Source organism: Vanessa tameamea, chromosome 7 (assembly GCF_037043105.1).
Source record: "Vanessa tameamea isolate UH-Manoa-2023 chromosome 7, ilVanTame1 primary haplotype, whole genome shotgun sequence".
NCBI lineage: Eukaryota > Metazoa > Arthropoda > Insecta > Lepidoptera > Nymphalidae > Vanessa > Vanessa tameamea.
The window spans coordinates 1,587,167-1,610,926 of record NC_087315.1 but is presented as its reverse complement, the minus strand read 5'-3'; the positions used below and the strand labels follow the sequence as shown (position 1 = coordinate 1,610,926).

At 34.2% G+C, this 23,760-nt stretch overlaps 2 protein-coding genes and 1 pseudogene across 2 annotated transcripts; 1 reads left to right on the top strand and 2 right to left on the bottom strand.

Annotated features, from left to right (window-relative positions):
• Positions 1 to 287: 287 nt before the first annotated feature.
• On the bottom strand, positions 288 to 6,439 carry LOC113392186 (uncharacterized; annotated as a pseudogene).
• Positions 6,440 to 9,567: 3,128 nt separating this feature from the next.
• LOC113392167 (sphingosine-1-phosphate lyase) lies at positions 9,568 to 20,351 on the bottom strand. Its single transcript, XM_026628449.2, has 11 exons — positions 20,045 to 20,351; positions 19,617 to 19,754; positions 15,925 to 16,140; positions 14,732 to 14,940; positions 12,580 to 12,813; positions 11,950 to 12,159; positions 11,409 to 11,529; positions 10,748 to 10,865; positions 10,342 to 10,488; positions 10,082 to 10,202; positions 9,568 to 9,705 (listed from the first exon to the last, which is right to left on the bottom strand). Exons 2-11 carry the CDS (start codon positions 19,750 to 19,752, stop codon positions 9,583 to 9,585), a joined length of 1,635 nt encoding a protein of 544 aa, XP_026484234.1. The 5' UTR covers positions 19,753 to 19,754; positions 20,045 to 20,351; the 3' UTR covers positions 9,568 to 9,582.
• A 369-nt stretch (positions 20,352 to 20,720) lies between these two features.
• LOC113392169 (ras suppressor protein 1) lies at positions 20,721 to 23,507 on the top strand. The gene is made up of 6 exons (XM_026628451.2): positions 20,721 to 20,918; positions 21,284 to 21,574; positions 22,057 to 22,139; positions 22,347 to 22,461; positions 22,554 to 22,686; positions 23,115 to 23,507. Exons 1-6 carry the CDS (start codon positions 20,726 to 20,728, stop codon positions 23,200 to 23,202), a joined length of 903 nt encoding a protein of 300 aa, XP_026484236.2. The 5' UTR covers positions 20,721 to 20,725; the 3' UTR covers positions 23,203 to 23,507.
• Positions 23,508 to 23,760: the final 253 nt, after the last annotated feature.

Below are 23,760 nucleotides of genomic sequence, written 5' to 3'. Positions count from 1 at the left end.
TTGCGTTGAATAAATTTAAAAATGTATTCTATAATTTATTTATAATAATATTTAAGAATAATTTAAAAGGGAACTATCTATAACTAAAGCAACGGATTATCGTAGCAACTAATTTCTTAAATCGATATAAAAAAAAATAAACGATGAGAAAAACTTAAATAACAATAAGATAGATTAAGTACGTTTTTTTTTATAAATAAAACCACATAATAAAACAAATTTATATACATTATAATGTTTTTAAAAACAAACCAAGATTCAACGACAAAATTTTTAACATAAAGAACTTAGGAATTGAACATCAAAAAGATAGCAAAGTACCAAATAGTATACTAGATAAAGCAAGAAACTGACTAGACTCTTTGCCACTAGAGCTCGAATCGCCTAAAATGCTTTTCTCGTATTGTTTTAAGTATGGCATATATTTCATCACCATGTTTAACATTGGTCCTCTCTCTAATGATTTATTCCTTTCTGTTTCAGCTGATAGTATTTCTTGATTCTTCTTTAGGATTTGTTTGTCTTGTTCAAAATTTCTCAATTCCCGTCGAGCCTGAAAAGAGACATAATTTTTTTAAATAATTATGTATATTTCTGGTATAGGAGAATTCCAGAAGCATCTTATAATAAGTATGATGTCATCCTAGTTGCCGGTCAGCTCAATGAAGAATATCGAACTACGCCGGATATATTATACTGCAAAAGTGTGCGTTGAAACACAATCATTTCAAACACACTTAAGAATAGTGACAGAAAATCTATGCCCAATAGCTTTACGTTCTTTCTGAGGCAAGCGAGTGTAGACACTTTTAAAGTCCAGACTCCGGGCCTCTCCTGAGAACTTGACGACAGAATAACGAACCAGTTTTTTAGTTAGCTTGACCCGGAGTAAGAACCGAAACCTCGAAAGCGTCCTTATAAGCTAGCCACTATTATCTAAGGAATCATCGTATAATCATTAGTTAATTATATGTGTATATTTAGTTCATGAAATTACTAGAGGCGATCGTTTGAATTTCAACCTCTGCTAAAATCTCTATTTGCTACTTTATGACATTTTCTTAGGTATCTTTTATATTTAAGTCTACTTTGTGGTATTAGTGCGTTCAAACTTTCACAGATGTGCTCATAAGCACACCAAAGTTTCATTTATAACAATACAAAAATCACCTTTCCTGAAACCGTCACTGGAACTGCTAACTTCTGCTCCATACGATTAAGACTTGCTTGTATTTGACGAACCGTTTCAGCTGTACATGCAAATATAAAGGTAAATTGTTAAGTGTCCAAATGCTAAAGAATATTTACCCCTGGAAATTAGGAAACAATAATGTGTGAGTGTGTTTGACTGTGATTTATAGTTTACTGTTCCACTTTTATCTTATATGCTTCATTTCGGCTTATATATTTACAGAATTAAGTGCCGACAAGGCGGACATAGTGATTTTCTGAAATTTCTGAAACACTTCCTTATCATAATTGCGAATCTTTTTCTTTTTTATTTCTTTTATTTACTTACGATCAGAAAGATATTCTTCTATGACATTTTCGTCTATTGCTGTTTCGTTTATAGCTCTTGAAATATTTAGGTTGGCGATTATATCATCGATGTAAATGTCCAACATTTTTGTTATCGTAATTGTAGATGTTTCAATAATTAGTACTGTAGTGTTAGCTTTATCTATTTCCATAGGTTTCACAGAAGTGTCTGAAAAGGCAGGTGTATTTTTACAATAGAGAAACACGCAGCATAAATATTATGATTTTCATAAATAATGACAGTTTCTTGGTATGGCTGATTCTTCTGTGGTATGAGTTAGATGCGTTGTATCCTCTCGGATGTATGTCAATTCGTAATCTTCAACATTTCTCACATCGATTGTCGTTTCTTGTACTTTATAATCTGCAACATTTGACAATACACTTTATATCTACAGCAATATATAATCAAAAATTTCAGTTTCATAATGACTTACTATTCTCTTCGTTTTTATGCTGATCGTTTAAATCGTCTATGTTGTAGGCCTTTGGACGGCCGACAAAAGTTCCTTTTTGTTTAAGTACTTTTTTATTTATACTATGAGTTGATTTACTGTTTTCGTTACTTTCAATACTGATTGGCTCAGGATCTATTGTTATGTTCGATTCAGCATTACCGATTATTATTTCATCTGTATCCACTATATCACGTTTTTGTATTGAAATATAAGGTGTTTGTGTTAAAACTGGATTTTCAATAGTAGCCACAGCTAGTTTCGTTAAGTAAATTTCATCCAAAGTTCCGATGCTATCTAATTCTAAATTTTTTTCGATCAACATAATTGTATTTAAAAGCAAATGTTCTTCAACTGTCATAATATTATCTTCATCGTATGTCTCATCCAAATCATACTCTGAAATTAAAACGTGATCTCTGTTTTTATTGGTTTTTATTTTATCCGCTTTTTCTGCCATATTCTTATTTTATTGCAATGAAAAGTAAAGTCCGCCTTTTTATGAGTAATTCGAAGATGACTACGTTTAAATAGTTACAAAAAAAACTATCGTAATTTTCCATAAAAATAAATTAGCAAACACATATTGAAAATATAAGGACCAGCATTTTCGAGACAAATACCGTGCACATTCATATTTTACAGATCACGACTTTTTTCCGTTTCAAGTAGTTCACTAAAGTACTAGTCACTTAAGTACTTACGAAACGTGCACAGTCCGGGTAAGTCAATATCGGGACGGGAGCGAGGAGGACAGTTGGAAGCGGGCGCGGCGGGCGACCACAGCGCTCGCCACGCCACGGGCCCGCGGGGCGCAAAGTTGCACACTAACCGTTCTACGGTGCGCTGACGACCACGCCATGGTATCTAACGATTACTATAGTCAGATTAATTCTTGTTATTTATCAGATTCATTTTTGTTTCTAGATTTATAAAATATTATCTTTTTGTGTGAAACTATATTTTCGAACATGTATTGAATAAATAAACAGTCTGGTTTATAGTTTGAATAGTTTTATTTTTAATGACAATGCTATGCTATGCTGTTAAGAGTGGCACGGATGCCCAAAAGACAACTATCAAATCGCCACTTATGCACCGAACTTGATATTCTTTTTTATCGTATATAATATATTTTACGAATTATAATTGAAGTCAAATTACTGTAGTTTCTTCTGACATTCGATACTTCAAATGCTACTAGTCTTCAACTGTAAACATTATTATTGCAAGTAACTTATATGACACAAATTGACTTATGGGATTATATTTTAGGGCTGAAAAACAAGACATTAGTACTCCTAAAGATGATTTACAGAATCATATTTTTTCAATATTAATACATTTTATTAGTACCATAAATTTGCTCCTTCCACACCCCACCATATAAGTTCGCGACCAGACCATTTGCGCAAAGTCATCGTAGTAACTCTTGTGTGAACTGAAAGTTAAGAAATGAGGTGAATTTTATATCGAAAATATTTTAAGTTAGCTAATTTAACGTGTGAGGATAAACCAGCTATCGCTAATATCTCACATATTGTAAAGGTTAATAGAACCACCAACCCGCATTCGAGCAGCGTGGTGGAATATGCTCCAAACTTTCTCTTCAAAGGGAGAGGAGGCCTTAGCCCAGCAGTTTGAAATTTAATGTAATGTAATGTAACTATATAGATGATAAAAATACATTGATTTGGTAGTCTTTGATTATCGTGTGGGATAAAAAAATATTAAATAGCGTTTATTTATATTTTGTAATTTTTTAACTCATTTAACACTTTATATTTATTTATATATGTTCGTGTATTTGTATTACGTTTCACTGGTACTTATTTTGCGATTGTTTACATGTAATTTTAGGTATACATAATACTACTCAATTCGCCACTGATGTTTTTCCCTGTTAAGGGTTGCCAAATCTAAAAATTTTATATGTATTTCACTTTTATTTTATATATTCTATTTAAAATAAAGACGTTTTTTTTTCTTTTCTTAATTACTTTTTCTTTTCTTAATTATATTTATAATATTCATAAATAATTGTATAACAACCAATTTACGAATTTATTGCCGGTTCTTCTCAGAAAATTCTTCACTAAAATGCGGTGGTAGTTTTTCATTTAATTTAATACAGTACCATAAAAAAATAACAATATTAACAGTAATCTACTTGAGTAAATATCCTGACACTATCAAATTTTAACTCAATCAAATGGCATAGGAACGTTTACGGAACAGACAGAGTCGTTGATATATTTTTATTTGGTGGATGTGCTTCGTGTAAGCCTCTCGTTTACCCACCACCCACTTATCATTAATTTCTAACAGCAAACAGCAATAAACAGTACTCTTGTATTTCGGTTTGAATAGTGAGGTAGTATAACTACAGACACAAAGGATATAACATATTAGTTCCCAAGGTTCGTGATGCATTGGTGATGTAAGGGATGAAAAATGTTGTGTGTGTGAGTGTGTGTGTGATGGTAAAGTCCACTTACAATGAACTTGCCCATTTGCCAGATACTGACGAGACTTACGGTATATACGAAGTTTCATTTCCTTTATAGATCATGCTTTGCGTGTACCACAAGTCAACCATTGTTTCTGGGCGAAGGCCTGGCGCTTCGCCCACAACTGACGCTACGCACTGTCCCACTGATATCGAATCTGAATGAATTGATCATCATAATTAAAGTATGACAAATATATAGTAAGATCTGATGAATAAAATAGCCGTCCGTAAGAGCATTATTTTTCTAAAGATAATATTTGTATAATATTGCACCGTACTGCGTCACCCTCCAGTACACAAAAGACATGAGATTGAATTTCATCGGACGCATACAGTTTTCCTTAAGACCTTCACGCAGAGGACATGTATACACACTGATCAAGCATATGGCCCATTGGTGTTTAACTGAACTTAACCTGTGATTTAGCATCAAGCGTTAAAATTGAAATATGGCAATGACATACACAAATCACGACAAGCGTCATGTAGCTCCGGAGTGCTTGGCGGTTGACATTGATCAGCCCAGCGTTGGGCTTCCCGCGCCAATTCTTCCACCCATCGCTATGAAAAATATATTTTTTAATTAGTTTTCGTAAATTTCATACAAGGGTGACATACTACACTCCGCCTCCAATGCAATGCTCCTAATGTAAGGTGTTACTCACGAAAGATAAGCAACCTTGGGGGATAATTTACGAGGGCACAAAATGCTTAATAATATGTTTTAACAAAATCTTCCTTCAATAACCAGGCAAACTCCAGAAATTGCTGTGCACAAATATTATAAATACTTATGTGTATCAGACATCTGATAATAGACTTGTTTATATAATTAAATGTATATATTCAAACTTCCTCTTATTCATATCTGTACAGTCAATGCGAAATAAAAAAAATATAATGATGATTATGGTCTTTCGAACATTAACTTACCAATTTTAACATATCCCCAGCCGTGGGAAGGCCGCGTATGCCGCGCGCCGCATCGCTGCGTCTACGATTCAAACGCGCTAAAACACGAGCTTTTTCATTCGGCGACAGCTCTGACTCGATGTAGCCCATACATGAAGGACTTGGACCAGGCTAAATAAATTTGGACATTTTATATACTTTTTACGCCTACTACTCTTACCTTCTCTGTTAAATACTCAGCTCCAATGAACTTTGTATCGAGGGTGAATAGTTAGATATAACTTTATCTCTTTCTGTCACCAATAATTTGACATTCGAATGAAGGAGACAGTACATTTTGTAACTAAACAACTGATTATGTTTTAAACACTTGGCACTTAGGGCACAAGCACTTTTTCAAATTCACTTGAAGTTACCGATTCAACCAAAATCTCTGTTCGTTATTGGACTAAAGTTGTTAAGTCTCGTTCGTCTATAACTACACTGCCTTTCCACAAACACATAATGGAAAAAATAGCTACACTTCAATAAGTAGATACACAGTAAAAGTAACATCCAGTAAATGTCCCACTACTGGGCTAAGACCTCCTCTTCTTTATGTGGATAAAGTTTGGAACTTACTCGACGAGTATACACGAGGATACACGTAGCAGACTCTCAGCCGCCACATGGGGGTTTCCTCGCGATGAATTCCTTCACCGCCGAGCATGAGATGAATTATAAACACAAATTAAGAATATGAAAATTCAGTGATGCCTGCCCGGGTTTGAGCTTGATCATTGGTTAAAACTCACGCCTTCTAAACTGGACCATCATATTTTTTACCATTACATTAATAAATTAACTAAACTCTTAACGTAGCATTAGGTTTATAATTTTGCAATACGTACAGGATAACGACAAAATGTATGGGAATCAGTGTGCCCACACATTTTAGCTCCACAGTAATTAATATATCCGTCCGCGACTAGTATGTCTAAAAATATTAATATTAAGAAGATTTGCATTTTGTTACCCTTGAATTTTGACACAATTTTTTTTCGACTTGTTTATATAAATATATATGACATTTCAACATTGATTATAAAGAACAGAATTAAAGCCGAGCGTACACACGTGTGAAAACTTATGCAACGGTTGTCGATATTGTGAATTTGATTGTTTTTTTTTAATATAAAACTATAAAAAATATCTAAAACATAATTAGAACAAAATAATAATTACCCTATTATTCCCTATCTTCAATTGCGTGTACAATCGTACTCGGCATTGAAGAAAAAACAAGAAGTATTCTGGGACACCCGGTTAAATCAGTGACTTAAAACGATAACAAAAAAAATAGTTTAAGTAATATTATATAAAACCATATAAAATAGAAAGAAAAATGGAAAGATCGCCTGGAGTGGGCCTAACACTTTTTCCTTGCGTGACGGTATCTGCCAGTTCAATCTACTGTAAGCCGCGTAAAAGAACTTCTCCAAAAAACATCATGTGAAAACCTGGACGTGTCTGATAGTCTTGACACATTAACGTGTCCACCGACCGCTGTAAAGTACAGTGATAGGATAAGCTGGCAACCTTCTTCTACAGACGAGTGGATACCTATATCAGCTGTAGGATATTAGTTTACTTATTAAATATATGTTGGGTGGGTGGTCCCTCGACGGACATACTCAAAGCCTAACATGCGATAAAATGTCCCTCACGTGACAGCGGCAATTGATTTGCTGCTTACTCTGTGGTGCTATTACGGTTAGAGCAGCAACTGTTGCTATCAAATATTTAGCACCACTAATGACACTGGTGATTAAAATTATAAGCAACATAAAAAAGAACACAAACGAAATTTAATTAATCTTCTTTATTTTAAATATTACACATGTAAACATACATTAAAAGCTTATCAATAATAAACATTATTACACTTATCATAAAAAAAAAATATACAAAATTTGTTAGTTTCATTAAAGTACAAAATATTATATAGATGATATAAAAAAAAAAGTGTAAATTTCTTCCAACGTAAATAAATATGACGACCATTCGTGGTAACTGTTGTACTCAATATGTTTTTTCTAAAATTGTTGTTATATAATTGTATATATAATGTTAATATACAAGTAACTTCATATAATAAAAAAATGTATAGTTTTTCAATATTATAGATTATCGTACACAATTCGAATATGCGAAAGTAACTTCTTCTTTGACTTTTCTTTACCATAATAAAAAAAAAAGTATATACATTATATGGCAACTTTAAATTTCTGCAACCATTTGTAAGATTAAATGCAAAATATATAATTATTTACTTCTTGAAATCACATCGTTTTATTAAATAACTCGTAATCGGAATGTTTGATAATTATTTGATAATTATAAATATAATTGTTTGATATATAATTAAAAATTTAAATCAACATCACATTAGTCTTAGTAATTTAAATAGTTAATTAACCATCCCTAACGACCGTTAATGTCTGTAAGTAAAGAAATAATTCAATCGCTTAGCTAACTACTGCCATTCAAGACTTATTTATAATCGAATAGCAGGAGCAAAGATATTTCAACAATTTTGACCTTGAATTGAAATGACATAATTGGTCGATATTAATAATCTGTGGTATTTACAAAAATAAATTTAGGATATCGGCGTAATAAAATTGTTATCAGTACTTTGGAAGTAAAAGGATACAAATAGTTAAGTCGAAGAGTGTTTATACTAATACAACAAATGCGAAAGGAAACTCTGTCTGTTACCTCTTCACGATTAAGCTGCTGAACCGATTTAGATGGAATTTGATATGAAGGTAGTTTGAGTCCCGGGTAAAGATTTTTCTAAATTCACTCCTCGAGAGTGCCACATGGGTGGACGGTTTGTGTGTTATGGGTTCAGCTAGTTGTAAGTAAAGATATATTGATAAAGAACTGTTTGTAGTACATAATAAAGTATAAATCTCATGGAATATGTAAACTTATGTAAACTTATGTAAATTATTTTGTTTATTTTACTGCTCCTGCCATTGAAACACACCAACTAATAATTTTCACTTTTTAAAGTTGGTAGAACGTCTGGTTGAGCTATCATCTCATCCACACTGTTAGACTAAAGTTTTAAAATTGACTAACAATCACAATCACGACTACAATGAACCAACTACATACTTCTACTTCATCATTTAGTAGTATTCGATCTTGAAAAACTACTGGATGTCTTTTAACGGGTACCTTGGTTTGATACATAATACAATATACCATAATATATACAGATTAAATAATTTATTATACTTAGTATTATTGTTAACGAAGATCGCGAGCTACAAAATGGGCAAATTTTTGAGTTGCCGTACGCTTACTTTTTTTATAATTCATAGTTAAGTCGTGAAGTAACTCTTGCTTGTTTCACGAACTAAACTACAATGGCGTGTTTGAGCGAACCCTTCTTTTTAAGAGGGGATGCATAAGCCCGCTAATGGGAAATAATCGGGCTTATTTACTTTTAAGTTATTATAAAGTTAAGTTCCAGTCTGTAAATCTTCCACTGCTGGCCTAAGGCCTCCCCATCCTTTTGAAGAGAAGGATTGGAACTTATTCCACCACGCTGCTCCAATGAAACACCATAATCTACCAATCCGTAGTGGATTATGGTGTTAATATGGTCAATTGAAATTAGACACATGCACGTTTTCTAACAACGCCGAGCCGGCGAGCAAGAGATGATTTACAAACAAAAATTAAGCACATGAAAATTCAGTGGCGCCGGAGCGGTTACTCCCTGTTGACCCCTATGCCATCCCTGTTTCAATCACTATATATCTCGTAATTGTAATTGAACTTAAATGTTTAGTAGATTTGACACGTGTTAAAAGGGCATGAATCATTTCGCCATTGTTATGAATACCTTATATATCTTTCTCTTTTTGACAACAAGGTTTTTGTGAAAAGAAATTCCCTCTACATATCATGTAGATAGAAACCAGCTTAGACGTTAAATTAAATGTTTTTTATCAAATTACAACATTGCAATTCCCCCACTAAATATTCCTTTAATATATTCTAGGCATTACGAATGTTATTATAATTATATCGTTGACATTATATTAGAAAACCGGTTTAAATCGCTTACAAGCCTTTGAAAAATAACAGTCATTGTATTTTAATCGTTTAATTCTCTTCCACGTAGTCTTCTGGCTTCGGCAGATAATACATTGAGTCGATGAAGTACTTGGTGATGTCTGACACGAGACTTCGGTCGGGAATGCCTTGAGCGACGCCGTATATGGCCATCTGGAAAAATAAGGATGCCAATCAGTTTTGGACTTTATATTGTGTGGCATAAAGTTCAAACTCGTTAGGGAGATCTAATACTGAAAATTGCTAAACATTACTTTTCACAGAATTATAGTTAAAGAGTTTTAAATCAGAAAATAAAATTTCACAGTTGGAATCCGTTCTTCCTTTCCGTCTGAAAAAAATTACACCATCAATGTTCAGTCAATCAGGAGAACTAAGATGTTGACTTGTATGTCTTATTACACTGGCTCACTCACCCTTCCAATCGAAATATTAATACTTCGAAGCCCAAATGAGATACTGCTTTTAAAACATAATATTTATTTAAAAAAAAGTAAATAAACTATTTTAGATGCACGTTAAGACCGACCTTCCCGTCCACCGGCTCCCCGCCCTCCTTGAGGCAGGCGCTCGTAGCGGCGCGCACGTCGGCTACGAACCGCTCCGCTACGCCCGCCTGCGTGTGCGCGTGCGTCACGGCGATGTGGATGCTGGATAATAAGATGCATTTTACATAAATAAAACCTTCTCACGCAGACCCGGCACGGATACCCCTACCGTGTACTTTCGGCATACGTAAAGGGGGGGAAATATTGGTTACAATAGGTTCAAGTTTATGCAGCAACTCACCCTGAGGGGAACTGTAGGGCGTTCAAGCTCCATCCCTTCTTATGCAACTTCTCCGCCAACTTGAACACGTCGAACTTTTTAGAGCCGAACGCGATCACCGTCGTGGCCGGCTTGCCGAATATAAATATCCCTTCGATTTTTCGTAGCCTATAAAAATATAAAGTTAACATAATTATTGATCGATGGCCTGTTTCACTAACTTAAATAACCTTTTATAGTCTATGATTTTTATATGAAAAGTGATTCGTTTTACGCGGTCAATTTAGTTTAATGGCGAGACTTTGATTTAAGTTAAGAGATTACAATTTCCGTTAAGTTGAACTTTCAATTAATCAGCGCATAGCAAAAGTGGACTCGCTAACACTAGAGATCAGACATTATTGTGTAATAAGAAATGAAAACTCACTCGGCTTCGATGAATCTCGCGACGGAGACGATCTCCTTCGTCATCTGCACGTAGCGCTCCACCCCCACGAACATCATGGTGGCCCAGCACGCCGCGATCAGCCCGCCCGCGCGGCTGCCTGCGCACACGAGAGGCTCCAGTTACGGCAAAAGCACATTATTGTATTTACTTGTACAATTATATTCTTATATGTGGTCATTTCAAAGTTTATCTACCGAGAAGTATTTATCTTAATCGGGCATCAGGGATAGGTTCAATATTATTGATTAGATGTTTGATGGTAAAGGAAGACATTTTATAATATTTTTTTCAGAATTATAGTAAACGCAAAGTTACCACCGGTTCAGAATGTCCATTCTACCGAGAAGAACCGGCAAGAAACTCACTAGTTGCAATGTTTGTATTACAATTTTTTCTCACAGTTCATATAATTATTATCACTGAATCAATTAAAGTGATAAATATTATTGTGAACATATAACTGTAAGTATCTCTACTGTGTCAAAAACATCCCAAAGGGAGTCTCTCGCCTGTACACATCAGGTGATAGTCTTAGTTCTGACACTGTGCAAACCTTATTAAGAGAGGACGCCTTCGCCTAGAAACAGAGGCAATATTTGAAATATCTACGAGTGATTAATCAGTACAGCGTTATAGTTACCGTTGACCGTAGGCGACCCGTACACTCCTCCTGGCCAGTCAGTAGTGACGGTGTACTGGTGATGCCGCAGGCTCAGGCGGCGGTACACCACCACCGACGTGCCCTTGGGGGCGTAGCCGTACTGCGGACGACGAATCAATACAACGTGAAAATTACGAATCTACAAAAATTTTTTTTGCGGCGAAAGAAAACATCGTAAAAAATTTTGAAGCAATTCTAATATGTGTCGAAGAGTTTTTGATGTTTACATGCTTATAGGGCAATATGACAATGGATAGAACGCGGCTTGAAAATGCGTAATAAAAGTATTAAACTACATAGGGGCTGAGCTCAACGGTTATAGAGCTACAAATATTTTAATCATTTATAAGAGCTCGGAGCTGAATAGTTATAAAGATATATTTTATGAATATTTACAATTACTAAATTAAATTTGACACAGAAATCTGTGACACAAAATCGGAATGCGAGTACTTTTATATCGAATAAAATAAAATTTCACTGAACACCCAACAAAATGGCTCGAACCGAGGGAGAGTACCTTGTGCGTGTCGGCGGAGATGCTGGCGACGCCGGGCAGGCGGAAGTCGAAGGGCGGCAGCGCGAAGCCGGCGCGCGCCATGAAGGCGGCCGCGAAGCCGCCCAGGCACGCGTCCACGTGCAGCGGCACGCCCGCCGCGCGCGCCAGCGCCGCCAGCGCCGCGATGTCGTCCATCGTGCCGTACGGGAAGTTCGGCGCCGAGCCCACTATCTGAGGGAACCGCCTCGTTCGCGTTCAGACCTCGCCTGTCGTCCTCGGCCACAGACTTGTAGGGTGCGAGGAGCGCACTCGGGAAAGAGCCATCGCAAGTTCCGAGTGCGTCACCCAATATTCGGTTTCCCTATGATCCGTATACCGAAAGTCGTGTGGGACTGTGGACTGGAGATTTATCGTCTTTGACCACTAAATATCCGCTTTTTAGACATGTTTGGAATACTATAAGATACTCGACACGTTCCACATCTGCACAAAGTGTCTTCTCCTCTTAAGGAGACGGTTTGAAGATATCGATTGATTGATTTCGCGATTTTGCTCTAATATGACCTTGTAGAACTTGAAGAGAAAAATAACACTTTTTTTTTTAATTACTACAAAACTGAAAGTTTAATAATCTCATACTCTCCTACTCACCATACAAGTTCTCCTGCCAATAGCCCGTCGTACGGCGTCCACGTCGACAGTGTAAGTTTCACTCGACACTGGCACCGTCACCACAGATATGCCCAAATACTGCGCCGCTTTATCGAAAGCTGAGTGCGCAGTTACTGGCAACACCATTTGAGGGTTGCTAATGCCATTGCTGTAAGCCAAATCTCGGAACGCTTTGCAAGCCATCATAATCGACTCAGTCCCGCCTGTTGTCACCTAAAATTAATTTTAAAATGTAAATTTTACAGCCTAATGTCCTACAATTTTGCTAAAGCAGATTTTCATTTGATACATGTACGAGAATATTTCTTAAGTACGTGAAAATTCAGTGGTGCTGTGCAATCTTCGGACAGGATTCACGCAGCATTATCAGCGTGACAGGGAGAAAACTAATCTAATAAATATCTTAAAAATATGGTTAGTTTAAAAAAAACCGAAATCTCTATATTTCCTTGAACATACATATACTAGAATGTGTAATTAATCATATTCATTTATAATATTACAAACGAGATACAAACTTTAGACTAAAATAAAAAGACGCAACTGAAGAAAATCTGAGGTGCCTATGTAAAAATACAATAAACCTATTTTGATATTAGTATGTGACAACACAAAAAGTATCTAATTATGATACATGAACGTCCGCCATTTTACAATGACAGTCTAGTGATACGGCATATTCGGGTTTAGTGTTTTATTAAATCTTAATAAAACATAAACAAAGCTTTATTACCAAATACCGTAATAAGATAATTGTAGTTTAAGTAATGCCTATCACGTGCCATGTTAATCTAATGCCTAGGACACATACTTCGCGATAACGCGAACATTCACGTTAGGTGTCGCGCATCAGATGATTTTACGGCCACAATTCAATCGGACACCGAACGCAATAAGTAAGAAGTATACATAATTTCAATATTTGATAACAAAACGTAACGACAACTATTTAAAGCAAATGCACATTCGCCTAAGGCAGAAGGCGAATTTTCTGGCAAGAATATTTTAAGTTTTTTTTTTTAAATGTTATAGGTGGCAAACGAGCAGGAGGGTAATCTGATGGAAAGTGACTACCACCGCCCATGGACATCTGCAACACCAGAGTGCTTGCAGATGCGTTGGCGGCCTTTAAGAACGGATGACGAAGGTGCCCAAGTCGTATCGGTTCGGAAAAATCGGCGGCGAAAGCTGGTTCCACAGAGTGGTTGTGCGAGGCAGAAGATGTTAAAAATCGCGCTGTTGTGAATTTTCGGACATCTAGGTGGTTCGGGTGAAAAGTAGCTCAGATGTTAAGGAAAAACATTAATTTACACGATCTTATCAATATAATCTTATAAATTCTGCTACAGTTCCGTGATTGGTGCACACAGCATGACAATGCAATGAATTTCGCGAATAATACTTGAGCGAATAAAATTTAAACACAGTACGTATCTTAAGATCATCGAGGGCGAGATCGACGACGTATGCGTTTACCGACGTTTACTTTGCTATATTTCTATGACTTACTATTTTTTACTATTTACTATATGATGTAGATAAACGCATATTGTTAAAATAGTTCTGGTATCGAATACCGGGAAAAGAGGGATTAATATAGCACAAATTTCCACGACTTAACTCGTCCAGCAATTAATCATTTAAGCGTTACCGTCATCACCAGCGTGTTTTAACTTTAAGGAAACTTTGCTTTAAATATATTTTAACGAAACATTTCCTCAACGATTCAGCTTCTGCGATATTAATAATCTTGACAAAGTACAAAAATATTTTTGTTCTGAACATCAATCTCAATTTTTTGTTTGCAATTGTTGCTTTACAGAATTTCAGTTGACCGTAAATTGAGAACTAATTCACTAAGCTAGATTATAGGCTACAGACTAAAATAGTTACTCTTTTGATTCATATGTTACGGAAAGATCAGGCACAGGACAAACGGATTCCACCATGCTGATGGATGCATTTTAATTTACTTCCGACGCGTGCAGATTTTCTCACAATGTTTTAAACAACAAACAAGCATACAATACTGACGGCTATGATCTTCGGTAATGCTGAGCAAATTTCATATTGTGAAAAAAATACATTGAACAAAAAAGCTGATAAATACGAATTGTATCAAGATACATACCGTCCCACAACAATCGTCGTCGCCGTGGAACAGGTTGATTGTCATTCGTACTATTTCGGCTTCCATCTTATTGATGCCCGGGAACACGTCCGCGTGAAGCGGATTCGTGTACGCGGTCAGGGAGTAAGCGGAACACGCCACTTCGCTGATGTCCTCGTTCACGTGGTACACGGCTCCAGAAACGTTACCAATTTTCCAATCATATGAACCTAAAAATAATATTTTGTTAAATAAATACATTGACAAATATAAAATGGCATTCATTTAATATTAAGCCGTTATTATTACTCGTTGACAGTAAAATTTGTTATTAAGAACCATCGCTTCGGTAATGAAAACTCTCTGACTTCTGGAAAACTGGCACGAAAAACTCGGCGATGTTTTCGTTTGTAAAATTTCATAATCATTTACAATTTTAAATGGTACGAAAGTGTTCCAAGTGCAAGTTTAAAGTTACTAATCGTATGAGAACTTTTTGAATAACAATGTCCCTCTACATCATTGTCTTTTTTTTTTATTCAAGAACATAATATATATCGTGAAAGTTTTCTAGGATTCTATTGTAAAATCGTATACATTGACAACAGCCCACAACAGACTCTCACTGTAAATATCGAGCAACAGGGTGATTAACATTGCTAGTATCAGTTTAAGAATTTCTTATATTCTGTTGTCCTGAACTGGTGACGCCAAAATTAGAATTGATTCACCACAAATAAATTTTCAAATAGAACATACAAATTATTTTCTTGACTCCATTGACGAGTAAAATCATCTAAATCTAACGTAATCATCAATTTAAATCATGACATCTACTAAACCCAAGACACTAATTTCGAGGTAAAACATTGCGAAACTTTATGCTTCCACACCCATAGGTTTTGTCTGTGAGTTAATCAGTTATTGTAAGAGTTTTATTAAGTATAACCCGTTTCAATCACAAGACTAGAGACAAATAAACAACTATTACATTGAATTGACAAGCCATACCGCCAAGTAAATATTGAAAAATCTGCGGCAGTTATGTATGCATTCGTTCATTGATACGTTCAAAAAAAGCGTGTAGAAGCGTGCGAAGTAGTTATCAGAACATAAAATCTAAGTGGATATGCTGTATTACAAATAGATTACATACATATATCAATTAAGAAATATTAGTAGGGAATAAAGTAGACCTAAGTTTCGTTTCGTACCTAGTGTCAGATGCTTTTTGACTTCTTCAGCAACCTCCTCAGCAGTGAGACCACGTTCAGGCAGTTCCCGGTGTATGGTCATACCGGCTAGTCTCTTTCCTACATCTTTCTTGAAACCTTTCTTGATAGCATTCATTCTCTCTTCTATCTTTCGACGAACTATCGGAACTCGACGAAGCCATCTGAAGAACTCTCTTCGTAGTCTCACCGTGACACCTAAGTTTTGATAAAAAATATGTTTTTAATATAATTGTGTATTCAATTAAATCAAGTGTTATTTATTTTTATATAATATAAATAAATATAGTACTCTTGAATTAAAGTGTTTAGTATTAAAGTCTTAGTTTGTGTTAACTCTAGTGTTCGCCGGCGGCTTCGTCCGCGTGTTAGGTGGGAGCGGTCGTAGGTCTTAGTTATAAAGGTTTTAGTTCTTAGGTAGCAAGCTTGCTTTATACCAAAATTTATCAAATTCGGTTCAGTGATTTAGACGTGAAAGGATAACAAACATACAGAGTTACTTTCAGCATTTATAATTTTAGTATAGGTTTAGTTTAAAAATTCTGACACCCAAAAGAGTTGCACGCGCGGTAATTTCCTATTTTAGTCATTTAAGTGCTGTGGTTTTTCCAAATTTTTTAGTCACCAGATTAAATAGAAGACTACCAGTGTTAGAACTTTGTGCTGCTGGCTTGGGTGGATGGAAAGAGCAATACATCAGAGTATCAGTGATTTTAGGAGAAGATAACTTGCCATCAGCTAGACTATTCGCTAGCCTACCTTCCGAAAACAAATTGTCAATTTTTTTTGTGCCAAAGACGATAAACAATAAAATACGAGCGACGTAAACTGTATTTAATATTTTAATCAAACGGAAATATGTTTTAATTGTTTCGCTTACAAACGCTCATAATATTACAAATGCGAACATCAGTACAACGACGCGACTGCAATATTTAAACCATATATGTGACATACAACATAGGCAACGATTTTACTCATTTTCACGTAATTGTGTTGCTTATTAAAGAATTTACACGATGTCTAAACTATGTAGAGGTAATTTGTAGTCATCAGATTAATTACTACTTTGTCTTACTTTGCTTCTTACTAAATGTATGTAATATATATACATGGTACATATACGAAATTAACATTTTATACATTTTTTTCTGTCTGTCTGTTTGTTCCGGCTAATCACTGGAACGGCTGGATCGATTTTGACGGGACTTTAACTGGCTGATAGCGTACCACGCGCAACCCTCGCGCATGTCACCACTCCGCCGTCACGTCGGGTGCCTTATCATCACAAATGTCGCCTAATACAGAATTAATAAGTTACAGTAAAAACCGCGAACTGAACAATTACATTTTTGTTAAATTCAAACGCGCACGAAGTCGCGGGCACAGCTAGTAAGGGATCTATTATCGGAAATAGTACCAGTGCATTTTTAAAATATTTTTACAATTTTTAAAACCATTAAATTAAGAAAATAATATGTTCGTCATTGCAAAGTTATGTAGATCAGAAAAATTTACATCTGTCAAAAAGATCAAGCTATCTTGTACAGGGTATAATTTAACATTAATCTTTATTTATTTTTCTTAACTAAGGAGGTCAAGGATTTTTGATAATTAGAACATCAATTAAAATATAATCGGATACGTTAGGAACTGTCCTAGTTCTAGGTTTGAAGCGCAGTTAACTAATAGCAAAACGTCACCACAATGCCTTAGCAAGATGGTGTATATTTGGTAGAATTTCATCAGCCAATCTCGAGTTATAGATCGCGACTGTCGGATGAAAGTCACGTATTCTTTCCACTTCATTCTAGAACAGATCTATTCTTTTTTTTGTAATACCAGCTACCAAAAACGCTCGCAAATTTGTCTTCGTGACTACACGACAAATCTGTTATCTCTTATTATATATTTAGATGTTATCCTGTGATTACATTTTTATTAAATATAGCTTAACATAAATTAAAAAATATATATAAATGTATTTAAAAAAATAATAGAATTTAATTTTAATTATACCTAAAAAAACTTCCCTACTAATGCGGAATGTTGGTATGTAATAAATCGTAACACCAGGTTCCGTCTCCGCAAAGTCAATTAATCTTCCCTTGGGCTAGTTTTTCGCTTGTATAATAAAAATCCTCAAAAATTTTTAGCCTTCTTCAATTAAATTTAAATCCCATGTTAAGAAAACTTTGATTAATAAGGCGTAATATTACATAAAAGATTATATAGTTGATAAAAAAAACGTGGAGTTGTATTCGTTCATTTCCATGCGAGATATAAGATATTAAATCCTTGTTTTTAATAATCTACGTAACCGGTTATCGGAAAAAAGTAACTACTGAATTACGTGCCGGTTCTCCTCGGTAGATCCTACACTCCGAACCGGTTGTAGGTTAAAATTGAAAGAGAGAGAAGAGCCTATTTGAATAAACAATACGACCTCTGCTTCGAGAGACATAACGATGCATGTAACCTTTATTTACATCTCACAATAGAACGCTAAATAAACGATATGACTAATGGAATAAAATTACGAGCTCAAATAACAACAATAAAGTTACAAGTCATCCTCATATGACAAATGTGTTAGAATTGCACCATGATACATAAAAAAACGTATTTTTCTTTTTTTTTTTATTATTGAATCTATATACTGGATATACATTGGATAAACCGAAAGAAGCAAAGAATAATAAAAAGAAAACTGTGTCCAACATAATACATATTTCGGTAAATAAATAATTAGTATATTTAGATAAACCATATAAATGAGCTAATCTAAGGAATTTATGATGTTTGAAGAAAAAGAGCATCAAATAGCCCAGATATATATGTACATATGTGTATATATGTAAACTTCCAATAATACATGAGACATCAGTCTAGGAAAACTTCTTATACATAGTTTGTCTTTGGATGAAATGTAAAAAGAAAATATTTAAGAAAAAGACATATATTTTTTTAATCAGATTACGTAATCTACATGCATGTAATAAGAAATAATCGGGACTGTTTTGTTTTTTTATCACCCAGAATGGCAACATTATGTAATGCAAAGCCAATGAGGTGAATTGTAAAGAAACTTCACTTCAAAAAGGATGTGATATCCATCATAGAACAACTTACTAAAAATATATAATGTATACTAATATTATAAATGCAAAAGTAAGTCTGTCTGTCTGTTTGTTACTCTTTCAAAACCTAATTTGAAGAAATTTATTATGAATCAAATTTGAACCTTAAGGAGTGATGAAGGATATTTATGGCTAACACCTAACAACCAACCCCTCAAATAAGATCAAAGCTGTGGGTATCAATTAGTTTGAAATATAAATCACAGCGAGACCAAATATTGTCCTCCCATGAATAATATACACGGTAGATTTTTTTTCTCTTCTAAATATAATCAGGTAAGACACAGTGTAATTTAAAAAAAAATCTTAGCTGTAAGAACACATGAATTGCAAATTCAAACCACAGCAAGCATTGATTTTCATGTGTTTAATTTGTGTAAAACATAATAAGGATACATGCACATCAAAGGAAATTCTGTGACATTTGTATTAATCTAAATGTTGAATCTTCAACAGAAATAGAAGGGCCTTCGCGTGGCAGTGAGACATTTAGACGCTTTAACTTTTTTAATAAATAGAGGAAAACTGACTTACTGTCTTTGGCATTGTAGAGACTGTGTGCCCATACTATTGCTAGCACTGATGAAGCAGTCATTGTAACTATCTGCCATGGTTCTTTGCCTTCAAAAAACCGATTAACAGCTTTCAGTGGCTGCGGACGCTCACTCATCTCTAAAGAACAAAGAATGACTGTAATTATATTTTAAATCTTTGCACTAAGATAGCTAATATATTTTTTTATTTATTATCGAAAACTAAATAGATATATATGGATTTTGAAAATGAGAGCAAAATAGTTTCATTCAATATTTCAGATACATAAGCTAATGTTAGTTAATAATCATAATTTGTTAATAAAAACATTGTTCGTGAAATAAGAATGTATTTAATATTCTATACAATAAACTTATTTAAAATCTGAATCATGAGATTTGCTTTAGTATAGAAAACACTTCACCTACCTGTGCCTTCTAGTAAATGGAATGGAAGCTAATCAAGTACGATATCGTAAATCTTAATTTTCTTACTAGCAAATCAATTAAATTGTTAACATAATTCTTATCAAAATAATTCCAATGATAATAATAGTTGTAGATACACTGAATTTACGCCACAAGTTTGGTAATTAAAAGAGCACAGGGATCAACGAATTAATTCTGACTGTTAATAGATAACAAGAACACCAAGTACAAATTTACATTCAACAATAAAACGAAAAGAAAACAGCTGTATAGACTGCCGTAGGCTCGTTTAGTTGAACCTTGTACCTTGAAATAACTGTCAGGTGTCAAATTCATAAAAGTCGATTCAATAATAATATTAGCTTTTTAAATAATGTACCCGCTCTGGATAAATGGTTTTTACTAAATTACTAGGCTTTTAAAGACTTGGCAAAAAATCGAATCTCTAATATTCTAAATGATTCAAACACTATCCCTATATCAATTAATAATTTTAAAAGGTATTCTGTTAGTATAACAGATATTATGTCTTGAAAAAAAGCAACTTAAGAAGTTATATTTAGTTATCTGTACACTTTAACATATATATTATCTGCGTAGATCAATTTGTTTTATTTGTATTTTGTCCAACCAAAGCAAAGTAAATAAAAAACAACCACCTCTTATTGGCTAAAATGTTTGATGTATTGTTGTCGCTCTGAAACGCATAACGTACCTGCAACAATGAGTCATCCTCCGCCTGTTTCCTGTATTCCAAACACTGCCAAAATGTCGAAAGCTAAAAAAGTAATTGAAGAAGCGAAAGAAATAAATAATCCAGAAATTGATTTGGTGGATAAAGGGATTTCTAGCTTAGACGAAATACCTGGACTATGTGAGTTGGACTTTCTAAAACTAGTTTTCCCTTATATAGCGCAGAACAAGTTTTCGTACTTAGTTTCGCGAGTGTTTTGATTTTTTTTATACATAAATATATATTTGTGCACACAAATAAAATAAAAATAAATTCGATAAACTTGCTCAAAGGACAATATAAAATATTTTAATATTTTAAATTAATAGGTCCTTAAATGATTTCCAATTTCGTTGATGATCTAACGCATAGAAGTTACGTGGGTTTTCAGTATGTAGTATTTAAAAGTATCTAAACCACGGAAAAATATCCCATGGCTACGTAACCTCTTTATACTTTTTACATCTTGACCTAATAGTCAAACAATTATCATGTCTGGATTTCAGTTAGTCTCGAAAACATTACACGTTTAACACTGAGTCACAATAAGCTGCAAGTCGTTCCGGCTGGACTAGCGAACCTCATTAACTTGGAGATTCTTAACCTTGCTAACAACCACATCGAAGAGTTGCCAATAAGTTTGTCATCGTTGCCAAAACTTCGAATTTTAAATGTGTCGCTTAACCGACTCTACACTCTACCAAGAGGATTTGGTGCTTTCCCGGTGTTGGAAATTTTGGATTTGACCTATAATAATTTAAAAGAGCAAACTCTACCCGGAAATTTCTTCATGATGGGTGAGTTTATAAACTTATGTTTTTCGAAGTGATAAATCCCTAATCATATTTATTAATCTATTGATTTAAATAATACATAATTATTTCTTATGATATTTTTTTCTTTGTGTGTTAATCAAGTGAAATGCCGAATGTATTGGTATGAGAGTGACCAATAGATATCCATAGATGGATAGACTATAATTTTTTTAATTTGGTTGATCCTACCTCTGTATTTTTTTATAATTTTTAAATAAATTGCTGGTTAGCTCGGGCGAGTAACAGCTAGTAATTTTATAAATGTACCAGTGTGTGGTGTGCATTGACATTCTGCTGTGTCATAGTTTCATCCCTGTATAATGTATGATAGTAGTGATGTTAAAAAAAATGTTCCCAATTAACAGACATAGATAAAAAAGGTTTTATATTAATTATTATTAATACTATAATAGAGCAATTTGGGATGAAAACTGTTATTAATTTGTCATAATTGTTTCTTTCAGAAAGCCTCCGAGCATTGTATTTGGGAGATAATGATTTTGAATTCCTACCACCAGAAATTGGAAACTTAAAGAATTTACAAATTGTAGGTACCTATTAATACTTTGATATTTTCCTTATGTAAATGTTGTGGTTTAAAATTCAAGGAAAATATGATTATTAATATAATAATTAACATCAAAATGATTTACATAATATCTTTAAAAACCTTCATGAAACAAAAAATATTATTCCTTTTATATATTGCAATAGCCATGTAGTCATGAATAATATGTTTTTTTATTAATTGTAGCTTTCAATGAGGGAAAATGATCTAATAGAAGTGCCAAAGGAGCTTGGTCAGTTGGCCCGATTGAGGGAATTGCATTTACAGGGCAACCGTCTTGTTGTCTTGCCACCAGAAATAGGTAAATCCGATTATGCAACTGAGATTTCGTTTATAAATGCCAAGTAAAATTTATGAACAGAAAAATAACAAATATATTAATTAAAATTTCAGGTACATTAGACCTTGCAAGTAATAAGTCTGTGTTAAGATTGGAAGGTAACTTCTGGGTTCCACCAATCGAAGACCAGTTGAAGCTGGGACCTTCGCATGTACTTGACTACTTGCGTTCAGAAACATATAGAGTGTAAGTATTAATGTCCATCAATATTCTATTTTTAAATACACATATTTATAAAATGAATTGATTTGAATTTCACTTACTACAATGAAGTGTTATAAATTGTTATTAAAATTTGAATAGTAGATACAAACAGACAGTTGAAAGTATAATATAGTTTTCATCATTTCATTCCTTCCGTCATCTTAAAATTATCAGTAAGAACTAACCGAGTACTAGAGTACTAAATTTTTAGATTAGAATCTATGCTGATAAAATAATTGGTTATGTAAAGATATTTGTGTTTTGCTTAGTATATAAAATTCAATAGGAGCAAATAATATATGCACATTCCACATATTATACTTTAATGATAAAAGTTATGTTAAGATAGTGTATATACAAAAAGTATTTGGATGAAATGGTAATTGTGGGTACTAAAATATGTTTTGCAGACTGTACAGTCGTCACATGTCAGCTAAGCCGCCTCCGCCACCGCAGACACTGGACAAGAGCAAGAAAGCCAGCAGGGCTCGCTCCTAGTTTAATATTTGTGTTTTCACTATCATTGTAGAACCATAATTTAAGCATAACATTTACTAGTATTACAGTTTTAATCTATACTAATATCTATGCTAATATTATAAATACGAAAGTATCTAACTCTGTCTGTTGCTCTTTCACGGCCAAATCACTGAATCAAATTTGATAAAATTTTATATGAAACATTCTGGAACCTCATGGAAGGAAGTAGACTACTTTTTTATTGCTAACATCTGACGACCGATCCCTAAAACACTAGAAAAGCTGCTGGAGACAATTATTATGAATGAATTTTAATGAAATGTTGTTTTGACATTTCTCAATAAGTAGTGAGCTGTACCCTTAGTACGAGTTTGACAGTTAATTTCAAGTAATTTACTTTCGGTTTTCTTTTCATACAAATCCTATCAGCGCCCCAAGTGTAAACGCAGGGGAACTAAAATCAATAGTACGAGTTTTTATAATTAGCGTTCCTGCACACGATGCCGTCACCGCGCCGTCGCCGCGCCGACGCCGCGCAATTACACTGTAGATACGAGTCGCGCGAAGCCCGCCACC

Bases quoted from the DNA above. Each gene is read 5' to 3' on its own strand.
- LOC113392169 (XM_026628451.2), top strand. From the start codon at position 20,726: ATGTATTGTTGTCGCTCTGAAACGCATAACGTACCTGCAACAATGAGT. The intron at 20,919-21,283 runs GTGAGTTGGACT...TCTGGATTTCAG, and splicing joins AGACGAAATACCTGGACTAT to TTAGTCTCGAAAACATTACA. The intron at 21,575-22,056 runs GTGAGTTTATAA...TGTTTCTTTCAG, and splicing joins CGGAAATTTCTTCATGATGG to AAAGCCTCCGAGCATTGTAT.
- LOC113392167 (XM_026628449.2), bottom strand. From the start codon at position 19,752: ATGAGTGAGCGTCCGCAGCCACTGAAAGCTGTTAATCGGTTTTTTGAA. The intron at 16,141-19,616 runs GTAAGTCAGTTT...ATCAAAACTTAG, and splicing joins TCTCTACAATGCCAAAGACA to GTGTCACGGTGAGACTACGA. The intron at 14,941-15,924 runs GTACGAAACGAA...TATTATTTTTAG, and splicing joins CAAAAAGCATCTGACACTAG to GTTCATATGATTGGAAAATT.